The sequence below is a fragment of the Dreissena polymorpha genome, chromosome 1 (assembly GCF_020536995.1).
Source record: "Dreissena polymorpha isolate Duluth1 chromosome 1, UMN_Dpol_1.0, whole genome shotgun sequence".
Taxonomy (NCBI): Eukaryota; Metazoa; Mollusca; class Bivalvia; order Myida; family Dreissenidae; genus Dreissena; species Dreissena polymorpha.
Genome location: NC_068355.1, coordinates 71,883,265 through 71,909,693, shown reverse-complemented (window position 1 = coordinate 71,909,693; position 26,429 = coordinate 71,883,265). Strand labels below are relative to the sequence as shown.

At 35.0% G+C, this 26,429-nt stretch overlaps 2 protein-coding genes across 2 annotated transcripts in view; both read right to left on the bottom strand.

Moving 5' to 3' along the window:
• LOC127881130 (neural-cadherin-like) overlaps positions 1–26,429 on the bottom strand; it is a 49,026-nt gene that overhangs the window by 2,491 nt on the left and 20,106 nt on the right. The window contains 15 exon segments of the mRNA XM_052428847.1: positions 11,630–11,755; positions 12,330–12,489; positions 12,983–13,112; positions 14,735–14,921; positions 16,329–16,620; positions 17,127–17,308; positions 18,082–18,274; positions 19,069–19,293; positions 19,833–20,181; positions 20,785–21,077; positions 21,343–21,602; positions 22,992–23,167; positions 23,311–23,422; positions 24,762–24,983; positions 25,486–25,785. Coding sequence (XP_052284807.1) covers positions 11,630–11,755; positions 12,330–12,489; positions 12,983–13,112; positions 14,735–14,921; positions 16,329–16,620; positions 17,127–17,308; positions 18,082–18,274; positions 19,069–19,293; positions 19,833–20,181; positions 20,785–21,077; positions 21,343–21,602; positions 22,992–23,167; positions 23,311–23,422; positions 24,762–24,983; positions 25,486–25,785 — 3,207 coding nt within the window.
• LOC127834649 (uncharacterized) lies at positions 8,182–10,292 on the bottom strand. The gene is made up of 2 exons (XM_052360673.1): positions 10,091–10,292; positions 8,182–9,529 (listed from the first exon to the last, which is right to left on the bottom strand). Exons 1-2 carry the CDS (start codon positions 10,106–10,108, stop codon positions 9,113–9,115), a joined length of 435 nt encoding a protein of 144 aa, XP_052216633.1. The 5' UTR covers positions 10,109–10,292; the 3' UTR covers positions 8,182–9,112.

Genomic DNA, 26,429 nt, shown 5'->3' with positions numbered 1-26,429 from the left:
GCAAAATCTAGTAAACTGGAATAAGTAAAACAAACAATTTTGTTATCAGTTCACAAATTATTATACAATGATTGTGTTGAAAAAAAACTTTTTACAGGGTCTAATTCCATAAGTATGCTATCTATGTTATGCTGTTATGCGTTATCGCTATCATACTTTCGAATATGAACTGAATGAAACTACAGTTGCATCAGCCGCAAATCATTTTGAATAAGCATCATATAAACAGAAAATGAATACAACTCCATGAACTATCGTAAATAAGGTTTCTCTGCCATAATAAGACATTATCGTTCTGTAGAAGGCTTTTGAAGACAATTAATAATAAAACAATTATTTTGTGATAATACTCATTTTATTCTTGCAGGGTTTTTCTGAAGACAAATACGTCTAAGATAAATAAAATATCGACGTCGCATCGCAATATCGTGCCTTCGCATCATGTTTTCGCGTTTCCGACCTTCAGATGGCGATATTGCGATCTCGTTGCGAGGTTGAGAGATAACGATGCGTTGGTGCAACAACGCGATTTAAAATGGCGATGCGAAGTTGCGTGAATACGATGCATCTAGATCTCACATTCTTGCATCGTGATCTTGCATCATGGTTTCCTCCTCTTATCGTGATCTTGCGTTCTCGTATCGTAAACTCGAATCATGAGTTCACTCCTTTGTATCGTGTTCTTGCGTTCTTGCAAGAGGTCGGGAATTCGGAACAACCAGTTGCATAATGGAACACCACATTATCGACCAATGTACAGCTCTTGGTCGTTTTAATTTCAGTAATATATATCTCTAGAGATATTTGTACTATATGCTTAAATGTTTAACAAGAATTATTATTGATCAACAACCATTATATTCAGGTGTTCATTATAAGCATGTAGATCAAGTACCGATGTGTTGCTTAACAACATGGCAAACATTGAAACTGTATCCATGGTAATTTTAAAAATACTTCCAGAAAATACCATAGTAACCAAGAAAGCGTAAACGATACATGAACGTTTTTTAGTGCTTAACACAATGGACGTATACAATTGCAAAATAAAGGCATGTGCGAATTTACGCTTTTGAAATACGTAGAACTGCCTTAATATAATACCTGCATAATTAAACAAAGCACTAACAATTGTTTTTCTTGCAACTCATTTGCTATTAAAATGAAATCTTCAATATAAAGCTGAATTTAATTAAATAGAAAGATAATGCGTTTTCATTAGACATCATTTTACAAGCGTGTAAGAAAGAACTTTCTTTCACAGAATTTTTTTTTTCAATTATTTTCTGTTGACTTTATGCACTGCATGTTCAGTGCAGTAATGGCCAAAATACCCTCGCCGTCTTTATCTGTTTGAACATTTCTTTAGGCGCATGTGTATAAGATGGAGCTGTTCGGACATGTCCTATTGCCGATTTTCGCACGACGCCTCTAATTTTCTATTTATCCGTTTGTTATGGTACTCTAATATTCAAGCAGTTAAACTTATGTTTGCAATGTTGCTTTCAGTCGTTCTATACATATTTATCATAGCTGTAAATATTTTCTGGTATATCGATGATTGATTCCGTCATTACGAGAAAGTGTAATTATTCTTCTGTCAATTTATTATTTAAATTGTATTTAATTATTCTTGTTTTAGTGACCACTGCAATTCAATACAAACCCACATCAAAAGTGCAACTAAATGCAATTCCTTAATATGCATTTCTAGCTACAGTAGCTTTAAAAGTAGCTTTTTAGATTTTATGAATTTGCACGAGATGAAATCATTTTAAAACCGATTAATTACTCTGCCAAACATTTGACAATATTATAATAATAATCGTCATCATCTCCATCATCATCGTCATCATCATTATCATAATCATCATCATGATCATCATCATGATCATCATCATCATCATCATCATCATCATCATCATCATCATCATCATCATCATATCATCATCATCATCATCATCATCATCATCATCATCATCATCATCATCATCATCATAATAATCATCATCATCATCATCATCATCATCCTCTTCCTCCTCCTCCTCATCATCATCGTCATCGCCATCATCCTCATCCTCCTCCTCCTCATCATCCTCCTCATCCTCCTCCTCATCATCCCCCTCATCATCATCCTCCTCATCATCTTCATCATCCTCATCATCATCCTTATCCTCATCATCTTCAACCTCATCATCCTCATCCTCATCTTCATTCTCATCTTCATCATGATCCTCATCATCATCCTCATCTTCATCGTAGTCGTCGTCGTGATCGTCGTCGCCGTCGTTATCAGATCATCATCATCATCATCATCATGATCATCATCATCATCATCGTCATTGTCATCGTCGTTGTCGTCATCGTCGTCGTCATCATAATCATCATCATCAGCAGCAGAAGCAGCAGTGTTCCCTTTTCAAGAAGTCATTTTTGTTCAAAAATGAAAACAGTCATGCATTTAACGTCATTGAATGGATTATGTCATAACTGATAAAAATGAATTGTCAATATTTTTTAGTTCATTGTTGTGGAAACGGTAAAGATATATATTTTCTCTATTTATTTCAGAATTATACCCCCTAGACCATGGATTCAATACGTTGTACTGTAAAATTAGTGTGTTATTGCTGTGTGCATATTCCGGTGAGTGTAGAACTGTTGAATATACTTTTTTATAATCTATTTAATATAATGTCTGTACTCCTGCTATAAACACACACGAATACTTAAGGGGTCTAAATATACAACATAAAATGGAAAACTTTATATCACAGCGTAAGTTTATAATGTGATGCAAATTCAAGGAATGTTTTTGTCACATTGGACCGCTGTCGGTGCGTCGTGTCTGTTCCTCCGTCCGGTTTTCTTTGTAACGTCGATGATAATTGGTATCACGCAAGTGAATACCGAAGCTTCTGTGTGCATTTTTTATGAGATATCAGGTCAATGTAACTTATAATCAGAAAACATTAATTTTGTTAACGGGGCTTTTTCTTCTTCTTATAGAATGGCCGTTATCCACAAATTTCAGAAGTTCCCAAGTAATATTGTGCAACTTGAAGAAGTTCCCGGCTCAAATTTTCACGTTAATTTTTTTTGTTACAATTTTTTAACAGTTTGCGACTAAATTTTTCACGATTATTTGTTTCACAAAATAAGGGGAGGGGGCAATCTTCACAAAGATGATAAATTAAGTCCTGGTTAAAAAATCCAAGAACGTTCGACTGTCTGTTTGATATTCACGAATTAAATTAAATTCAAAAGTACCATACTAAAATAATTGAATTTATGTTTGCAAATACGGTCAAACAATTAAAAGTATCAATATCCATTGCTGAATATGAATTTGCTACTTAATCATGGCCCATTCTTAAAATTATGTATTGAGCATGAGGAATGAATTCTATCATGCTCCTTATTTCCATCAGTCGTTATCTCAAATACCTGATGTACAATTAATCTCACTGACGAGCATTCACACTTTCCGTCAATATCAGTTTACTTCAGCTTAAATATCATAGTATATATAACACAGCATTTGTTTTTGAAACCTATTTGACATGTAAAGATCATGAAAAACATTGAATTGAATTGAATCGAGTCCGATTTTCTTCGTATCCTTGTAAACAAAAAGACAAATATATAAACACATTTATATTAAATGTTTAAAAGTTTATTGTCATAACATAACACGCTTATAATGTAGATAATACACGATATTTTATCATATTTTTGCCAACGTTATATCATAAATTGTATATTATCAATTAAAAACAAAACATTGATATAAATTGTAAAAATCTTCAACATTAGATATACTAGTACTAAATATGCTTCTTCGTGAACAAGTTTTTAAGTCCAGCGGTTTTCGCATCTCATCGTAATGATCATGCAGTAAAGTGATTTTGAAAAGTACCTTTTGGCTAGTATTGAACATATTTACAGTTAAAAAATGTAGTGTTTTAAATATAACTACAAAACAACTGCAAAAGGCTACAGATTACAATTTAAACTTATCTTAATCGTAAAATATAAATGTTCGTCTTTGTTGAGAAACTGCGCGATATTTGGTCTCTAAGATACATTTTCCTGCTAAGACTCGTCGAACCTCTCGCATGTGCTTTGATAGTTTTTACCGGAGCTTCTAACACATGCGTTGTAATTAAAATCAAAACTATCTTTGCATTAGTTTGATTTTATCTTAAGGTTATTATTTTAAATCCAATTACTAGTTGTACTTAAAACATAAGTCATGTTAATTAAAATCGTCGATACAGAACCACAGTGGCAAGGCACATTAAGTATGCACACGTTGCGTTTTTGATTACCTAATTCTAAGTATTTTCCTTAGTATCAGTCTTAACATAAGATGGTTAATACAGATTATGGTTTAAACTTACCAATATATCTTTGTCAGCTAATTGGAAACAATAATAAATATTGCTTGAATCAAATCAACTAGATCTTCAGCAGCTGGTGCAAAGTTGCAGTCAAAAGTCGAAATAACATCCATGATAGGGCTTAAACGACTATTAAATATATAGTTTCATAGTTTTGTTTTCATTTTGACTATGAGTCAAACGTTCAAAGAGTAACTGTAATAGGTGTGTTGTGGAGATTCGTTTACTTGCGAGCAAAGGTTCCGACGAAAATATAAAATTTCGAAAGCGTTGAACAAACCGTGAATATAGTTTTTTTCCGAGCTGAATAGCTCTGTAAAGCTTTTCTCATCATTTAATTGAGGGACAAATGAGGGTTGGATAACATAATAAAGATTCTTTCATTTTTTAACAAGCACACTAACGAAAAAGGGAAATCTGTATGTCACCTCCAGTCATAAAGTGGGGACATCAAAATTTAGCTGGGTACATTTCGGTAAATAAACAAATTATACTATTTTGTTTTTTTATAGAATATAATTAAAATATATGCATTCTTTTTACAACTTTTGCATTGACAGCAATAACATTATGCATGCGATAATAAATTGTATCCAAAGATAACATATTAGTTCCAACATGTTGTTTACAAACACAAAATGTTGTAGCATGAAATATTTAAAAGTTTATTCAAAGATACAGACTTGATGCATGCTCAATTGTTTCAGACTCCATGACCCACTATGAACATTTGATTAACAACAGACAATAATTATGTTCACACATCTTCTATGCCTAATCATGTTTTCGTACTCAAAATGCTCTTCATGTCCAGAGTTTGAGTTCAATTCATTCTTGTTATCATCAAGGACAAAATGTTGTATACTTTCAGTTGGTTCTGTTTTAGTACTTAACTCCCCCAGCAAGCAAGGCAGACAATAAACAGAACAGAGCAGACCATAATTTTGTTTGTTAATAAAGGCATACGACCCACATAACATTGAATGTGTACCATGAATACCCATGTATGCGCATGTATATAAAGAAGTGAAACTTCAGCTAAATTTTGTAATTAAGTAGTATGTACTTTTGGCATTTACATATGTTGTAAAATCTTGAAGTATTTAATACAATTTTATTAATTTATAATAGGGCTGCGTAATCTATGTGCTGATGCTTGATATAAAAAGATTAACCTTTTTAATGTTCTGTGTGACCTGAGGGATTCTTAACAGACAGGCAAACAATAAATGTTAAACGTTTGTTTCAAAACATACTACCTGCATCATCTAATGATTTAATAATTTTATAACAATTCTTTGGATATCGATTATTAAAGATTGAACATTTTCACCAACATTTTATTCACTTGGTATAATACAACAAACATATCGGTTATCGTTAACTTTCCCCAAAACAGTGCAATTATGAACATAATCATTGAGAATGGTGTGCTTGCGGCAATACATTATTTGAAACCGTTCAATATGATTAAGAACAGAACAGAACAGAACATTAATTAAGCTTAAGCATAATAATCTTATCATTTGACAAATATACAAAACAAAGATACATGGCATGATATATGTTGGATTTTAACAATTATACATTTCAGCTATGAATATATTGATACATAATATGATAATAATAATAACATTACAATTTTAAATTAGAGCATTTATTGTTTTAAATAACACGCCTTTAATAACATTGTGTGCAGTTATGTAAAGAATTTTTTTCACTTAAATTAAGATATTGTTTTCTTAATATTAGTCAAATAATGAGTTGGTTATTACAAATCAAAGTCTGGAAAATTAAATAGCTTAATGCAACAGGATATAAGTTGTTTATGTTGCTAATCGGTAATGATAAACACGAAATAAATATAGAAAAGAGCAGTGTTTCGATTAATAATATCTTCCTTACGTCACTGTGAAGTTTTATACAATCGATCAGAGATCGCACGAAATATCTTAAGTCAGAAAATCAGCTTCTTTAACGGTTGATGTTAATACAATCACCATTTGCCTGTTTTAGTAAAAAATATCTGTACTCATTTTAATTACTTTAATATACATAGTTTAAAAGAACAACACAGATGTTTAAATTAAGACTGAATCAGATTTAGTTATCAAGGAGTAGAAAGTAAATATACAACGCCAAGAAATAGTAGAAAAACAAACACATGTTAAAACAACATCAATTTAATAGACAAAATGTATAAGGAATTCATGCCGACTAGTATGCAGCAAGGGCATTGGTATCTGAACATACAATTTATTCCTTTTCAAAGGTAAAAGGTGCACGAAGCATGTCAGCTTTGACAGTTGCATCTTAATTCCAAGATACCTAACGAAATTTACGCCAATTTTCACAAAAATATAATGTTAGTTTAATTAAAGTACGAATTAAGCATATTGCAAAATGAACATAAATTTAAAAGTATAATTGGGCAAAATTACCAATTTAAATATATGTCATTTACGCTATTGTATAGCGGCATTAACGAGTTCGCATTGAAATCGTGTTTTCATTAAAAGAATCACACGTTATTCGTTCAAGTCATTGTTAGGTTAACTAACGTCTTTGTTTCTCATGTTTAGAATATAAATGCGCACAAACACATTCAGCAAATGCACGAAGTAAAACATTCATGCTTCATTTTTTTACAACATAGTTAGAAAATAAGTTTGCAATGTTTTTCAGACCAACAACAATTCATACAAATAATAAGCTTGAGACTGAAAATGGGTTTTGAACGTTATAAACTACAGCAAAAAAATATTCATATTGTCACAAATATTTGGAAAACACTTTGTTTTAATCAGGGCAATTCAGGGAAAACAATATTCCATACACAATTGCTTTGCTTGTTTAACAGAATGAGCCAAGAAATAGGTAAGAAATAAACAGAAGCCCCCGCTCTATATCATTACATCTTCCCGGTTTATAAATTACACGACGCGACATTTTGAGTAATTATGGGCGAATGAAAAGTAAAAATTACTATAAGACCATAAATCTGCAAATAGGGGAGAATGGTAAACAACGGACAGTAACAGTAACTGTTCACTTCTCATTCACTAAATGAGATATGCCTCTTTATATTATTTTAATTGATAACTCTGTAAGTTTTCGAGATATTCTCTGTACACAAGATTAGTATAAACATATCATTATTTTCCGAATTTAATAGTAATAATTTCTTAGTGCATGGAATGATCGTATACAACTTATTGAGTTAGAGAGCAGACACCGAAACTATCTGACTGTTTAAGACACGGAAACAGGGCGGAAACTGTATTCCTCCCGTCGGGGCATACACATTGCAAAAACTATGTACACTGCGTACATTTTATAGTGCTACTGCGCTAGGTTATATTAAGTATTAATAATTGTGTATAATCTTTGGTTAAAACGTATATTGTATGTACATTAATAAAAAAGTTATCGTGTGGTTTAAAAAATAATCACACAGCGTTAATTAGCGATCACAATAAGTAACAGGTTACTGTTGAATATAAGTCAAAACATTTAAACATATCTTTTTTATAATACAATACACTATAACATGAATTGTATACTTATAGACATAACATAACAGTAAACAATTTATCTTTTACCTAAGAAGTAAAATGGCAACATAATTGAGCTTAAAGTATTTCATTTCACAACATAAAGGTAAAAAAAGCCATATTTACATCGGAATTAAACTTGAAACACAATTTAGGTAAGTATTGTATTTCTTAACCTAACAGTTTAACATTACAGTTTAACCTCGAAAATGAACATGGCTAAATATAGTTTAAATTAGAAAGAATACCATTGCATTTTGAAATTGTTGTATTCAACATACTTTAATATTTTCAACACATTATAAACGTTGATACTTGTGAAATATGAACGTCCCAAATCTGGTGTTGTTCTTATATATTCGTGAGATCACATTTTGTGTATTCATAAGGCTCTTATTGCTGATGTTATCGGCAAATAGCATGATGCTGTGTGTCAAAATCTCAAACTGCATTAACAAATGAATTAACTGTCTTTAGTACCTGTTGGGGTTCATCAACTGTTTTTGAAAGAGTAGTGCTTGTTCATTTTTTGAAGAGCATGATATTCACAAGTTAAACCAGTGAGCGTCCACTCCCTTCATAGTGTATTAAGGAAGCCCTGAGGAATCGAAAAAGAGGTTCTTTAACTGCTCGTAACAATGTTCCTCAAATCGTTTAAGGAAATCAGTTCACATAAGTATATTTAGCGATGCTTACAAAAAAAACATGAACAATAAGCCTGGGTATTGGTAGACGCATACGTGCCGAGCAAATAAACGAATCTGTATTCGACATTTATACCCAGCATTCTTTTCTCGTACACTATTCTCAAAATAATCGGTCTTTGTTTTAACAATAACAACACACAGCGATATCCCCAAATAAAGAAAAACACACACCAATAAATCAAAGAACGAACACCATTAACGACAATTTACGTTATGTTAATAAACAACAATACGTCGTTATTATGTGCATTGCAACTATATCCAAGAATTTCTGAAATCATGTGGTTTATTAATAGGTCGTTTATTTCGACAAGGTTCTAAATGGTGGTAAATATCTATATTTGCTAAACAAACATGTAAATTTGCTTTGAGGAATTGAACAATTGACTGCATATGTTAAAACATTATGAAACTATTCCTATTCAGAAAAAATGTCTTTATGTGTTCCCTATTTTAATACGAAAACGTACTCCTTGATTCCGGATGATTTGTTTTTCTCCCCTTGAGTGTCATTCTCCCAAAATACAAAGTCTGTGTAATTTGTTGCGCCACTTTCATAATTTTGCTCCTGTTTGGCGCCGGTGTAATCTGTCTCCGCTTCAAAGATGTCCTCATTTTCAACGTAATCAAACAGTTTTTCGGCGCTTGTATTAGTTGTAATTTCGTTAGTGGAATTTATCAGTTCTTCAGAATCCTTGTACTTTGTCTCCGATGTAGCGGAATTGTATTGTTCTTCGGCCATTGCAGAATGTGCCTGAACTGAAGTTTCGCTCTCACATATCCGGCCCAATACATACGATGACGCTGGGATCATGTTGGTGGATTCTCGCAAACCAGTGTGCAGATAATCATCTGTTATGTGTGGCTTAATTTAAAAAATAGAGGAATAATGAAAGCCTTAAATAAAGAGAGCCTTTCGATCACACGCCTGTCTACGGCAATCTACAAATTGCCATGTCAACACAATGCAGTCAGAAAACAAAACAAAAAGCCTAATGCCTAAAATGCTAACAATTTATTGCACTGCTTTGGACTTCCTTGGACCGGACAATTTAAATTATTTGGGTTAAGATGTGTTCAAGGCATACCGATCGCACAATTAGCAGTGAAAAGTCAATTACTTGAATTATTGTCTGTTTGCATGTTTATAAGCGTTTTCTGTCAATATGTTGTCCATTCATCGGCTGTTGTGATTACTTATTTATATACCTAATTAGGCTTTTAATTAATTGGCATGAACGTTTTATAGTTAACATATACGTTTTGCAATCCAAACAAGATCAGGAATACCTTTGCTTGTATCTTAAGTTATTTTTGACAATTAGCAGAGTAAAAACTGTATGATAAAACAAAACAATTAAATCTAATAGGAACATTAAATATATCTGCGTCAAATACAAGCATCAATTTAAATTGTACAACAAACCTGGAGAGATGTGTTCATTGGTGTCGCCTCACGCTCTGTATTGTCCAAATGGACGACTGCATACGGAACGATACAGTCGTCATGGACGTCGTCGGGCAATACATCATAATGATCGGTGTTGTCATTATTATCGTTGGATAAGACATCATAATTACTGTTGTTGTCTTCATTGTTGTCGTCGAACAAGACATCATAATTACCACTGTTGCGTTCTATCAATTCTGCAAATACAAATGCAAAATAGATCACAGTTGTCAATTAATGATTGTTAAGGGTTAACCATATCAAATTTACAAGTGTGTGTTTCAATAACGGTGTGAATACAGTTATGTGAACGGTTAATTATGCGAACCAATTGCGTAAACGTCCATTTGAACAAAATAAGTTGAAGAATATATAATTTTATAAATTACGTATCACTTACTGTTTACTTTATATGACTTGGTATTGGAATGATATCAAGAACTCACCTAGTGGAATATCCGTTGGTTTTAGTTCATTCCTAAACATTAAATAAGATCGTTATCAATATATATATATATATATATTGCAACTACAAATTATTAGCAAAAACGGAAATCTGAATACAAATTTTACCATTTTATATTCTCACTTCAGTTATATTATATTTTTAAATCTCCTTATTGGTACTATAAGTTATGTGTTTGAAACGTATCTACTTACAGTTGAATGGAGATTTGAGCCCTCTTCTCTGCATTTGAAATAAAAATATCTTTACTAAGTTAGATTAATTTTTTTACATTAACTCTAAGTGTGCTTATTAATAAACATTCTGCAATCCAAATATTATAGAATCGCGATTCAAAGTGGAAACAATAAAATGGCGTATTAAGTTCATATAATGTTAATTTATTATCGCAATTGTTATAATATACAAGAGCAACATAATTAAGATTTTTCCATGCATGATGCAATTAAATAAAAAGAAGTTCAACCCCTTATTGTTGACAAAATATCAGAACATAGCATAAGTACATGTATTTATGTTCTTACTTTTCTTTCTTCGGATACACAAACAAGCAGTGGTGGTGAAGCCAACCATTAGCACACATAAACACAACGCCGTTGCAATCCATATAATTGTCGACGATTGCTCTTTATTATCATCGGCTAAGTTGATCTCGCACTAATAAGACTTATATTTCACAACCTATATAATATGTTACCAATCTCGTGATTTCAACACTCCAAATGCCCTTTCTTATTGTACCAAATTCAATGAAGAAAAACCAAAGAGAAGTTTTAATGAAATTTATCCCCCCCATGAACCTTAATTAAAGAATGCATGACGTTGATACAATCAAATCATATAATTAAATATACAATCATATAATTAAATATACAAACAGCTATTGTAATTTCATATCATTATCTACAAACTGATATTGAGTCGGGTTCTGAGAAAACTTGGCCTAATGCATGTGCGTCCTCACAGGCTAATATGGGACAACACTGTACGCACATGCATTAAGCCCAGTTTTCTCAGAAAGCGACTCTATTGTTCAACATCCCACTTACCAGCCCCTTCTTCATCATAGTACATGATGTTCTCCCGAATGTCGTCATCATAATCATCATTCAATGGTGCCTTTTCCGCGCCCGCAGTTCTACATCTCACCCAGTAAATAATTAGAATGATAGCCACTGAAATAAAACCATGAAAACAATGTGATAATATATCAGTTCTTGTTTGGTGCTCAGTCTATAACATGTGAAATCTTGCATTAAAATTCTGTTATTTATACTAAATAAGGTGATTCTATGAATAAACATGAAATATCACAGCCACAAAAACTCAAAGGACAATATATTGTGCAGGGATTGTGACTGATATTTGTCTACACTTTAAGACTTTTTGCGATAGCAAGTAGTCTTAAGTAATACCACAAATCGAAAGTACGGGACAAGGGTTACAAAAAAATGCAGAAAAATGCCCGGATGCAGTAGAATAAGGGAAGACGTAATAACTATGGTAGTTAACATTAAATTTTCTTACTGATCACATTTAAAAACAAAGCAAAATAACAAAAATGAAGATACAAACAAGGAAAAGTGTTACACATCAAACAAACACACTTTTCTATAAGATAGGTTGTACAATGTTAAGAAATGCATGAAAAAATCATTAGGAATATGAAGTTTCTAAGGGAGTAGAGACTGGCATGTCTAAGCGAGTAGAGACTGGCATGTCTAAGGGAGTAGAGACTGGCATGTCTACCTATCAAGACGAGGATTCCAAGGGCTATGCCGATGGCCATTCCTGTAGCACTGGCCACTGCCTCATCTTTCTTGGTTGTGATAGCGCACACAGCCCCTCCCGAGTTCAGGGACGGATGACACTGACACAGTGGTCCGTACCATTTTTCAGTACATGTGCACTGAAAAGTAATGAGCAGCAATGTATAAGTTTACCTCACAAAAAGAAATGGAAAGCTTGCAATTTGCATGCATCAATACATTTGATTTTCAAGGGTCAATCTTATTCGTAAGACAAGAATCACACATGGAATTATGTCAGCAATGAATAATAGCACAAGTCAGAAAGCCAAGCATGGCACCTTTCAAAGTTGGCACACACACTTTTTTCAGTTTTATACAGCCAAATGTTTTCATGGTTTTAATTAATAATATTAGACTTTGCTTGAACTGTATATTTCAATAACTGCTATGTAAGCACTATAATAATGTTTTCAATAGAAAATATGCATCTTGTAAATAAATATTAAAGCTTAACAAGAAATAAACAACTCATATTATGTTTTATTATTATAAAGATATTGCAATCAAAACAGAAGTAAGCTAAGCAAGAATAAAAACAGTTTGAAAACAAAGAAGGATCTTCAAAGAACTAAACATCCAACATGAATATACTTTGAAAGGCTGTTCTCCTGCCTTAGGTGGTACGTTGTTTAAACATGTTCCACCAATACATGGCGAGTCACGTGAACAATAGTCGATAACAAGGCACTGGTTGTTGTTTTTCTCGTAATGCTCCGGGCATCTAAAGTTAAAAACAATCAATGTAAAGTAATAAAACAAAGATACCAATATAGACATGAATAAAGCAAACAGAATAATCCAGTACATTAACTCTTTCAGTGCTGGAAAGCCTTTGCAAACAGTTTGGATCCAGATGAGACGCCACAGAATGTGGTGTCTCATCAGGATCCAAACTGTTTGCCATTCTGATAGTATTCTGTGAAAAAAAAATCGAAGAAAATGCTGATTTTAGAAATTCAGCAGACAACATTTTAGCAGACTACAAATTTCCCAGCATGCAAAGGGTTAAAAGTTGTATGATTGCATGGAGAAATCTCTCTAAAGAATGGACACCAATCTCAATAAGATGAACACAAAAAGAAAACTAATGACGGTGTTCAATCATTCATCAGTTATACAGAGCATGTATTTGGAATTTAGATGAACACAAAAAAACAACATATGATGGTGTTCAATCATTCAGCAGTTATACAGAGCATTTATTTGGAATTAAGATGAACACAAAAAGAAAACTTATGACGGTGTTCAATCATTCAGCAGTTATACAGAGCATGTATTTGGAATTTAGATGAACACAAAAAGAAAACTAATGACGGTGTTCAATCATTCAGCAGTTATACAGAGCATGTATTTGGATTTGATATTATCGCATGAAAACTCTTCTATGTGAAAATGATCCTTACATATTCAATCTGTCACTACAGCGAGATTTCATCATTTCATAAAAGCATGAGTAAGATAAATATGGAAATTATCATACAAAATGATCTTTACATATTCAATCTGTCACTAAAGCGAGATTTCATCATTTCATAAAAGCATGGGCCTTTTTTGGCCGCTTTGATTTTTATTTTTTTTATGATTTGGCAGGTACAGATAATCTTCTCCCTTTAAAGCTTATTACTTCCATTGGATGTGTTTTTTTGACCTTTGACCTTTAAAGGGACTGTCAACCGCGATTGACGAAAAAAGAAGTTCTAAAATACTGTATTTTTTTAATATTATTATTTTACTGGGTATGTCTACCAGGTAACTACCAGTTAACTATAAATAACGCAAGTAGATTGATCATCATCGTCACGTGGTAAACCCAGGAATGCAAATTGTGCATGCGTAGTGAATCGTATATATTATATATAAAATGATCAATCTACTTGCGTTATTTATAGTGTGTATATCGTTATGTCACCTATTTTCGCGAAATTTTATAACTGAATATACTGAAAATATGAACTTTTTCAAGTTATGTAATATACCAGTCATGATATTTTAACCAATATAAACTAATAATTGTAAAATAATACGGTAGTTTAGAACTTTTCTTTTTTCGTTAATCGCGGTTGACAGTCACTTTAAGGATGACATTGAACTTGATCTTTCACCACTCAAAATGTGCAGCTCCATGAGATACACATGCATGCCAAATATCAAGTTACTATCTGAAGTGACATAAAAGTTATGAGCATTTTTCGAAACCTAAACGCAAAGTGTTACAGACAGACAGACGGACGGACAGTCCGATCACTATACCTCCTTTGGGGGCATAAAAATATAAAATCCATCATCAAGGCATAACTTTCATCCATCACTTCTGGGGCTTTTCCTGTTTCAGTGCATACTCACTGGCATGAGAAGTCCTCCCAGAGTGGGACACAGACAAAGGGCGGGGAGCACCTGTTGGTGCAGTCATCCCGCTTGCAGCCCTGCTCCGTGTTCGCTAGTTGGACCACCATCGCCGCAGGGCTTTGTGACTCCTCCGCGTCTGACAGCGGGAACCACTTGTTGTCATAGCGGAAGTCCTTCAGACACGCTGGAAACAAATATTACACAAAATTATAGATAATAAATAAATAAAGACTTAAGACCTCGTCAAAAATTAACCAAAGCTTTGCTACAAAAGTGACTAGTACCTTGGCACATATAAAACATATTAATACCTCGCAATTGTATAACTTGTAATAATCAAACGAAACACTGTTGCCTTTTTTTGACGATAAATGTTGTTTTTAGAATTTCATAAACAAAAACGATCGCCATTTTTTGGAAATGTACAGGAAGGTGGTATATCGGAACAAGCCAAGACAAATTTATTCAATGTTTTAAAGCTTATGCTGAGTGATTATGATTGCAAGTAATTGGCATTGAACATGCATGAACCAAGTGTTCAATATCAGCTCATTGGGTAGTGAACTTAACCGTTAACTCCACCTTCATTCTCAGTAAATCATTCAAGGGGCGGAGCTATGCATGAGCTATTAAGCAATTGGTTTAGCATGCTGAGTTAGTCAAAGGAACCCAATTTTATCGGCGAGAAAGTGTTGTTTTATGGCTTCTTAAAGGAAGAGGCTTTCCTTTGATTACATCAAACTGACGATAAATCGGCGATCAAGTTAATCCCTAAACAATCAGCAGATTTTCAAAATTTCGCTAAATCCAATATTTGGACATGAAAATACTCTGAAATAGGCCGTCGCTGATCGCGTAAGACAAAAGTCTCTTAATACAATATCAAAATAGAGTGAAAATGCTTATTGCTGCAATATATGTCGCTATATGTGTACTATTAGATGTACTTTTATTTTTGAATAACTTGGGAGAAGAGCTTTTTGGTTTAAAGCAAACTTTTTCTTATGCCCTTTTTCAGACTTAGTTTTTATGTGTTGCATTTAATCTAAATTTAAATTCACATGTCTATATGTCGTTACAATTGAAAAAAAAACAGTTCCAAATATCATATTTGAAATATGTGGACATTCAGTAATGTACAAACACAGATGGGTGTTGAATGCATCAATATCTTTAGACAGACAATTAAATCATATCCTATCATTCATTTAACTGTATACTAGTACAAAATGACAAACGTTTGCGTTCATGATGACATTCTAAACAAAATTATCATCACTACCAGACAGAATTTGATTTAGAAAGTAAGTGATTTGTGTGTTAATCCTTCATTACAAACTGAAATGAAAGATTATTTTTCAGGTGTCCCGTCAAGAAATTAAATGTTTCGAAAATTTTGACAGATATCCAAATTTAGGCAAAAAACACTATCACATGTCTGGTTATGTGTAAGAATTTATCTTTAAAAATGTATTATGTAGAACAAATTTATTTATAGAGTAACTCTTATAAAGGTCTACCCCTTCCCAGCTAGGCAATAACAACTTAAACATATTCCACCGCTTGATAATAATGGAACTACAGTACATACTGCTGACAAGATCCTCGCCACTGAACACTCCTTGTCCGGATGTGTACAGGACATTAGCCCCAGAGTGGATCTGGTCCTGCCGGGTCTTGAACTCCATCATGCCATTGACCGGCCCAAGGCTCTCCGTGTAGTAGCGCCCCTCCCCGCTGTCCAGTTTCAGCATGAACTCCTTGCCATAGCGCTCCAGTGTCACATTGTGGTACTGACCATTGCTCACCTGAACGTTTGACAGCTGGATGATGATTTCTCCGTCGCCTAGGTTGTACGACACCAGCAGTCGTCCACCCTCAATCTGAATACAAGAACATTACAATGCAGGTAATTTTTCTACAACAGTTCTGAATCTAAACTTATATGACTAATAAGAATCAAGAGTTCTCAATTTAAACTTCATTGAGAAGTGAGAAGACTATTGAGCTTCAATTTTCATTTGTTAACCCTTTGCATGCTGGGAAATTTGTCATCTGCTAAAATGTTGTCTGCTGAATTTCTAAAATTAGCCATTTCTTCGATTTTTTTCAAAGAATAGTATCAGAATAGCAAACAGTTTGGATCCTGATGAGACGCCACGTTCTGTGGCGTCTCATCTGGATCCAAACTGTTTGCAAAGGCCTTCAAAATTCGGTTCCAGCGCTTAAAGGGTTAATTATCTAAGACTAACATGCATAGTTATAGCCATAGTTGAAGCATCTTGACCTTTTCAGCTTTTATTTTATTACATGAATACTGTTATGCTATTGTACGTTGCATTATAAGCAGCTCCAAAGTCAGTAACAATCATTTCTTAAGGAGGCCTACCTTAGATTTGATGTATTTTGAGCTGTCTGAGGCATCAGTAATGGAGAAAACCTTGCCGGCATCATCTCTTGTACGAAAACTGAAATGAAGCGCCATCTGTCGAGGATTCAGCGCTGCGCTGAATGTGGCTAACAGCTGCCAGTCTACAAAGCTCTGGGTCTTCAGGGAAAGCTCTGTAACCTCTGCAAACATAAAATAGACAACATGTGTTCATGAAATGAATGTGCATGGAAAACTGGGCTTCATGCATGTGCGTAAAGTGTCATTCCAGATAAACCTGTGCAGTTCCCACATGCTAATCAGAGATGACCTTTCAACCTTTATAGAATTCTTCATTAAAAGGAAGTCTCTTATTAAAAAAATCCAGTCTACATGTAGGTGGAAAGTTTTGTCCCTTACTAGCCCGATTGGACTGCACAGGCTAATCTGGGACAACAATTTATGCACATGCAATAAGCCCAGCATTTCATGATGGAAACTTAAATGGTGAAATAAATCTCTGCCCTAAAACACAGAACTTTTCAAGATGTAGACAGAGTCCAAAAATAGGTCAATGTCAATATGTAGTCAGACGTTTTTGAGGTGTTGATTGTGTAAAGGACATCATCCATGCAAATATAAATTATTGTAGTAAGCATTAATGATGTTAGATAAAACCAGGTCTTTTTGAGTAATCAATGAAATTAAACCTCTTGAATTAGTTCAAGGCAAAATGTAGGTCAAAGTGAAGGTCAAAATTAGGTATGGGTGATATGGGTATTTTGATAGTGTTCAAATATAACATCAATTTTGGTATAATGCTTAGTAGGAATCATTCATGATGATATCTCATTTTGGATAAACCAAACATTTAGGCATTGTGAATAATTGTAAGTCTACTAGTCTTAAGTCAAAAAGAGAATAAATGCCCCAATTCGACCAACACTTTTCTGCATAAAATAGTCCCTATAATTACCCGTATCACACTTCTGTGAGGTGGATGTTCTCCATCCAGGTTTACAGACACAGGTGCCTGTCAGCTGGGAGCCGGCCACACCGGTTGCCTCACACTGACCGTTGCCACACTCCGCCTCCCCACATGCTGCGTCCTCACGGGGACATCCATCCTGACTGCCCGGGAACTGACCACCCGTGCTGAGGTCATACACCTGCAATAACAACATTTGTCACATAATGTACACCGTCTCATAAAACAAGAAACTGTCGGAGACGGGTGATGCTCCTCAAAGTTTTTTTTCCACAATATTGCACTATATATTCAGATAAAAGGAAACGTCTTGAGGGCACAGTAGTTGGGGGGACAAGAATTTTTTTATAGAAAATTTCAAAGGGCCATTACTCTGTGAAAAATCATCCGACCAGAACCCGCTGATAATATGCCAATCTCCTCTTGGTAGTGAAGCTTCCCATAAAGTTTCATTGAATCCTGGTCATTAGTTGCTGAGAAATAGCCCTGACAAAAATTGTGCACGGACGGACACTAATACTGACAGACAAAGTGGCGACTATATGCTCCCCCCAAAATGAATTTTGGGGGAGCATAGAAACTTACATACATCAAAAACTAGTTTTTGATGTAGGCAATTTGAAAAACAAGTGATTTTTTTTAGATCCAAAACCCATGCTTAGCATATATTATAAAGTAATAATTAAATTATTAACATTTTGCATGGTTAATAACAAGATATTTTTTATAACAACTTTGTTATTTTAGGTAACAATGAAATGTAACTGTTCCTTCATATTTAGCAAGACCTGAAATGAGTATTAATTTCCTTGTATAGAACCACCAACCAAGCTCACAACTTCCCAAGAATTGTATCTCGTGTCCCAACCACTGCGCTTACCAAACAGCCTAGAACTATCAGGTCAAGTCTTGTTATCTAACTCAAGTACAAGTAATTTCATGAACACAATACTGTCTTTGTTTCATTGGACCTACCTCGGCATTGTGAACAAGATTCCTCATGCAGCCAGTGAACTTGTCGCCCATTATGTTGGCTGGATACGATGGCGTGCTAAGTACACCACCAAACTGTAGAACCTGGGCTACATTCAAATAAATGTTTTCACCACGAGTGTAGCCAGACGCTTCACAATCCGACCTGTCCTCTACGCTGCCATTTCTGACCGAGTTGATGCAATGATCCACCACCATTCTTACATTCTGAAATATGGTTCATGCCCAAGGGTGATCATTGAATCCAGTTGGGTAAATCCATTTTGTTTGCTTGCAAATGTGTGAAAACTAAACAATTAAACAGCCATTGCAGTTTTATTAACCTTAGTTGTTATTTTATTATGTATAAATCTTTTTTTAAACTCATTTTCTTTAAATTTACAACCTAAAGGGAGAAACAGTTAAGGCAGCTTGTTTCATTTAAATCAATAAATACAATAACAGCTTAACTTTGTTATTGCAAAATCACTGTGAGTTCATAAATAAATTACAGATATCTGTGAGACATACTCCACATTTAGAAATAATTGATCTTAATTTAGTGTGAGGAATGTTTGGTGTGAAAGAAAAGTGCTTATAAGAAACTGGAAATAGGAATACACATTTGCAATGGTATAATTCTGAACATCATTAGGATAAAAACTAAGAAAGTTATTAATAAATACTGCCCATTTTCTTATATTTAACATTACTAAGATTTGTTGCAAAAATTTGGTACAAAACAAGTATTTATACATTAAACCCACCTTTTTATTCCTGAAAATGTCAATTCTGTGCCAGGTATCATCGTTGAGACGTCTCTTGGACCTGCCAGTCAGCTGCAAGGTGACCTCCCCTGTTCCATGGTCGATACGCAAGCGAGGGTACCCATCCACAAGCTCTAGGAGCACAAAGTCTGTAGGGTCCACTGGCTCCAACACAGAAATGGGCCCATTGTACAGGATCAGCTGGTTCAGCTTGGATGTCAGTATTTCTATACTGGTTCTAGAAGCTGCACACTGCTCCAGTTGCTTGTACAGGGCATATCCGGTACCGTTAAAGCTCTGACGTAGTTTTTGACAACGTGGCCCCTCAAAACCATCAGGGCACTTGCAACTGAAACATTGTATACCTCTCTTTAACCCTTTACCACTTAGATACGTATTTTTAAACATTTGTAGCCCCTAAGAAAGTTAATTTTATTTAAATACCTTTCTTACAAGATTCAAATTGAAAAGGCTTCATTTTCAACCCTTAGATACTGATGAGAAGCAAACAGCATAAAACCTGAACAGACTGCGAGTTACTCGCAGGCTGTTCTGGTTTTATGCTGGTTGCAAAAGCCATTTTCACTTTGCTTCTTATTGGAGAAAGGGTTAAGCATCACTAACTAACTTTAGTATAAACCACTCTACTCTACTTGTTGTTCAAAGAGTGAACTGATTTTATTATTGAAGGGCAACCCATCAGCACACAAACTGTAAGCCAAGGCTGCTGAACATGTGCTTTCTCATAAATCTAGTGCATGGTTTTAGGAAACTTCCACGTCAATTTGATCAAAGCCTATTATTCAATATTGCAAGAGGAGCTGGAAATGTTTATGGGACTCGTCCCTGATTAGACTGTGCAAACTGCAGAGGCTAATCTGGGATGATACTTTCCACACATGCATAAAAAGCCCTTTTCACAGATTGAGGCTCGTATATATCAATGTCTTACCTCACTACCCCCCAGTTGTCAAGCACACACTGGCCGCCATGGTAACAGTATCCAGGGGTACATTTGATGTCACCGCTGAAGTTTGTCGCCCTGCAGCCACATGACCCCAGGACATTTGTATTCACTCCCACGTATGATGAAGCCCCAGATCCCACATTGACTGGTGTGTCTTTCACTACAAGCTCATTGAAACATCCGCCACCCTCGCAGGTCTCAAAACGACACATGTCTATCGGCACCATGTCAATCTTGGCTGCTTTGGTTGCAGGTGTATCTGACAAATCTGACTGAAACTGATCAACAAACAATCACATACAATTAAGTTTAAGTGAGTCTATTAACAACCCTGTTAATAAGATCCACTGTGTAAAATGCATCAACGCCATATCATGTTTTTTTTTTATAGAATATTGCAAAGCATTCACTAGTTATTCACTAGTTATATTTTGTTTGTATCAGGATGTAAAGAAATCATGAAATAAATGTTGAGATCTAAACATATAATTTTCCATTTATATAAGCACATTTTAATACCTTTTATAATTAGTCCTATGTTACCTCAGCTCTATTCTGTGTCACGATGCCATCCAGCCTGCTGCTCTGGTACCAGGGAGAGCCATGGGCAGCAAAGCGTACGTCTGTGTATGATGCGTTACCCATCACGCTCACCATTTGTACCTTCTCCATGTCTGGTTGTGAGTCCGAGCCGTACAGTTTCTTGGCTAACAGCTTCTGGAACTTAATGTAGGCACTGTCCTCGTACAGTGTGCTCGAGCCCTGAACAGGTTCACGCCGCAGGAACTCTGCTGGGCTGATGCCTGTAAAAAAAATAAGACTCTTTCTGAGAAAACTGTGCAAATCTCTTTCCGTTTGTATGGGTTTTTTTTTGCTTCAAGTCTCTTCTACACAAAAATCTGGTTTAGGCGGAAAGTGTTGTCCCAGATTTTGGCTGTACAGACTGCACATGCTTATCTAGGACCACACTTCATGCTCATGCATTAAGTCCTGATTAACCAGCATGTGGCTCAAATGATTATGAGCGACATTTTTTGTATGTGCAGGAATCTGCCTTTTTAATAACACATTCACAGTATTTTATACACAAACACACTGTGAGCCAATACTTAGTACTTGTTTGGACTTAAATGCCTATAAAATTTCATATCGGCAACAGCAATACCATCGGAAGTCATGTCTATTAGTCTTTTAGGCATACTTGTATATATGTGAGTATCTGTGCATCACTATCTAATTAAAATAGCTTATCTTATCTTTTGGACACAATACCTGGGCCCGTATTCACCGCACAATTCTTAGACTTAAGTCATTAAATTGGTATATTAAAGAATTGCTTGAATTTTTAGTAAATTGTGGCATTAAACCTTTCCCACTCAGAAGCAACGTGAAAATGGGTATAAGCAGACAGATTAAAACCAGAACAGCCTGCGAGTAACTTGCAGTCTGTTCATGTTTTATGCTGCTTGCTGCTCATTAGTATTTTAGGGTTAGAAATGAAGCCTTTAAAACTTGAATCTAGTAACAAGGGACAAAATTGTCACAAAACCAGGTTTTCATTGTGAAAAAAAATCTGATAATGGGAGACAACTCAAACTGAACTTTTGAAATGAAAAAAAAATTTAACCCCCTTCGTAAGTTTGTTTTAAAATAAATCTATTTTTAGTCGTGGCGACCTTGACATTGGAGATATTGACGTGATTCTTTCGTGCGACACACCGTCCCATGATGGTGAACAAATGTGCCAAATGATTTTAAAATCTCATAATGAATGACATAGTTATAGCCCAGACAAGCTCATTTATGGCTATTTTTTACCTTTGAACTCAAAGTGTGACCTTGACCTTAGAGATATTGACGTAATTTTTTCGCGCGACACACCGTCTAATGATGGTTAACAAATGTGCCAAATTATTTTAAAATGTCACAATGAACGACAAAGTTATGGTCCGGACAAGCTTGTTCCGCCCGCCCGCCAGCCCGCCAGCTAGCCCGCCATCCCGCCCGCATTCGCCAATCTAATAACCAGTTTTTTCCTTTGGAAAACCTGGTTAAAAAAGGTCTTAAATTAAATTTAACTGTCTAAGGGACCACAAATGCATCAAAATAGGTATCTAAGTGGTAAAGGGTTAAAGAATTGCTTGAATTTTTAGTAAAACTTGGCATTAAACAACTGTAAATTGTATACATACCATTGATTCTAACAGATCCTGAGTTGAAGACTGCATCTTCAGTGACGTAAATGACAGTCACACGCACTGTGGTGGTCTTTCCAACATTATTTTGATCTTTAACACCAACTTTAAACTCAAAACTCATTTCAGGGACCTTAGGCTTCAATGTTATTTCTCCATTTGTTGGATCAATCCTATAAGAAAGAAATCATTCATAGAATGTAGAATTATAAATAAAAGTCCTTACTAAAATGTCGTTTGAATTAAAGTTAAAATATTAAACTACTATACAATAACATGAATTGCCAATAGATATAACTGCTACTGACTGACTTACCTGACAAATTTTCCAGCTAGGGCCTCATCCATCAGAGTATAAACTTTATCATCATCAATCTCATCAAGGTCAAAGGAATTAACCTTTCCAATCACAAAGTTCCCAAATAATCCTACAACAAACATTAGAAGAATTAATGACCACATGTTGAACGCTATTTTCAGATCAGATTTGTTTTTTTTTCCAAAAATTGGAGAAACTGATTATGTCAACTTTGAAAAAAAAGTACAAAAATGCAATATTTTATATTAATTAATTGAAAAAGGGGGAAATAATAGGATAAATAGAATAGTATGCGAGTATTGAATAAAGATCAGGTTAATCATGCTTGGCTCAAACCATGGTAGCGCGTGGCAAGCCTCACTCTACCATGGTTCCAGGCCTCACACGATTAACTTGTTTTTTTATCCAAAACTCACATACTTTTCTCTATATATACCAGATTTTAATTAACTTTAAAGGAAAGATCTGCATGTAAGAAGTCCACACAGAAAATAACAGCATATTTCCTCCCTCGAGACTTACTTTATTGGCCAGAAACCAAACAGAATGTTGTCAATTTATTTTAACAGTTACCTTGATCTCACTGGCCCTGAGTTCAATACCAAATGAAAACTGCATGATAGCTACCAACACAAAATTACAGAAAAAATACCTCCATCCAAATTAACCCTTAAAGCGCTGGAGCCGAATTTTAAAGGCCTTTGCAAACAGTTTGGATCCAGATGAGACGCCACAGAACGTGGCGTCTCATCAGGATCCAAACTGTTTGCTATTCTGATAGTATTCTTTGAAAAAAATTGAAGAAAATGCTAATTTTAGAAATTCAGCAGACGACATTTTAGCAGAAGACAAATTACCCAGCATGCAAAGGGTTAAAGCTATTGAGCTGAAACTTGTTTTCTAGTTTTTAGAAACATTGACCTAAAAACACCATGATCTTTAATCCAAGTCCTCATTAGATCCGCATGGCTTTATACTTGACCTCAAATAAAGACCCTAAACACACGTGTGAAATTTACATTGAATGAATGTAATACAATCAATGCTATGGAGATGTTGAGTGTTTACCTTAACTGATTGTTTGAGTACAAAAAGGGGCATAATTAAGGCTAAATTTCAAAATTAAACGAGACTTACCTGTATATAGTCTAATTTACGAAATAAAATTGTAAATTTAAAATATGGACCATTGTCAGTGACCTTGCACATTAACACCAAACATGTGTGAAGTTTCATTTGAATACCTATGGCAAAAACAGAGGTATGGTGAAGTTGTATGTTTACTTTAACAAGTAAGAGCATTCTGCAAGAGCCAACATTAGCACATACTATCCTGTGAATATTTTAGCAAAAATGTTATTAAAAATTAAATGAAGATTCAAAATAAAACTGCTCATGAAATAAATAACATTACAGTATATGCCTTCTGAAAAAGGGTCAACTCCCACCGTTGTAATTATGGACTGTGATGGACTGTGTTCCATCCCGATGTGTGTTGTCATTTTTGTCATTGATTTTGATGTTGAGGTAGCGGATTCCACACTGTTGATCTAGACGGTTTAAGCCTCGCAGGTCACACATCCAGATGGGTAACTTGACAACTCGCTCGATTTCACTGTCAAATTTTCCAGTGACCCTCAACTTAGCAGTGCCACGGTTGCCATCACCAGCTGCAGAGGACAGTAAACACACATAATAACTAAGTGCCTGAATAATTTTACTTCTTCAATAAAAGTTTTAATGATGGTCTTCATCATAAATAATATTACCAGTTATAGTGCAGGAACAAAAGGACATGAGCCGCGTTCTGAGAAAAATGGGTTAAATGCATGTGCGTAAAGTGTCGTCCCAGATTAGCCTGTGCAGTCCGCACAGGCTAATCCCGGACAACACTTTCCGCTTAAACTAGATTTTCGGTAAAAAGGGACTTCCTTTAAACGAAAAATACCATTAAAGCGGAAAGTGTCGTCCCTGATTAGCCTGCATTAGGACTGCACAGGCTAATCTGGGACGACACTTTACGCACATGCATTATGCCCAGTTTTATCAGAACACGACTCACATTATTATGCAGATAACATGACCAAGTGACACTTGAATAATAATTCTACCAAAACAACTACAATGACGAGGTTTCTAGATGTTCAACACAGCTATGCCACTAATACCCACCGGTGTCCACAGTGAGACTGAAGCGGTTGTTAGAGCCACTAGGACAGCCACTGCCCGACAGCTGGCAGTTACACTGTGGGGAGCCACCTTGGTAGCTGCAAATGAGGCCAAACTGGAAGGGTTCCCCATTGTTCGGGCCGTCTGCATCAGTGGCAGTGATGGTGAGAATCTCTTCGTCATTATACTGCTGGTTCTCCATCAGATTGCCTGTCAGCTCTTTCTGTGCAAAGTCTGGGTAGTTGTCGTTGATGTCAGTCACCGTTACCGTCAGCGTGGCTGTGCCTGTGTTCTGTGGTGACCCTAATAAAATGAAGATATGAGTACATTATTGAGATATTTGCCCATTATCCTGCATAACAGTTTTTGCACAGTTTACAGCAATAATGAATTCCGTTTATTTGATCATATTGCAAACATTTCCGATTATTTTCAGGTATTGCAAAGCTTGCTTATCTTAGAGCATGTATCAACAAACAGACAGGTGGTCAGATTTTCTTATATCATTACTGTCATGGTCATGTCCCAAGAGCATTTATAAATAATTTTCATCCCAAACCCAGTACAAGCATTTCAGATTTGGTATTTACCCATCAGTCATTTATTGCATACATCAAAATTTACTACTGAGTTTGACTGAAGTAAAACAAGAGATGTGTTTGTCAGAAACACAATGCCCCCTTCTGCCCCGCTTTGAAGCCATATATTTTACCTTTGACCTTGAAGGATGGCCTTGATCTTTCACCACTAAAAAATGTGCAGCTCCACGAGATGCGCATGCATTTTAAATATCTTGTTGCTATCTTCAATATTGCAAAATTTGACCTTTGACCTTGATGGATGACCTTGACCTTTCACCACTCAAAATGTGCCGCTCCATGAGATACACATGCATGCCAAATATCAAGTTGCTATCTTCAATAATTAAAAAGTTATGGCCAATGTTA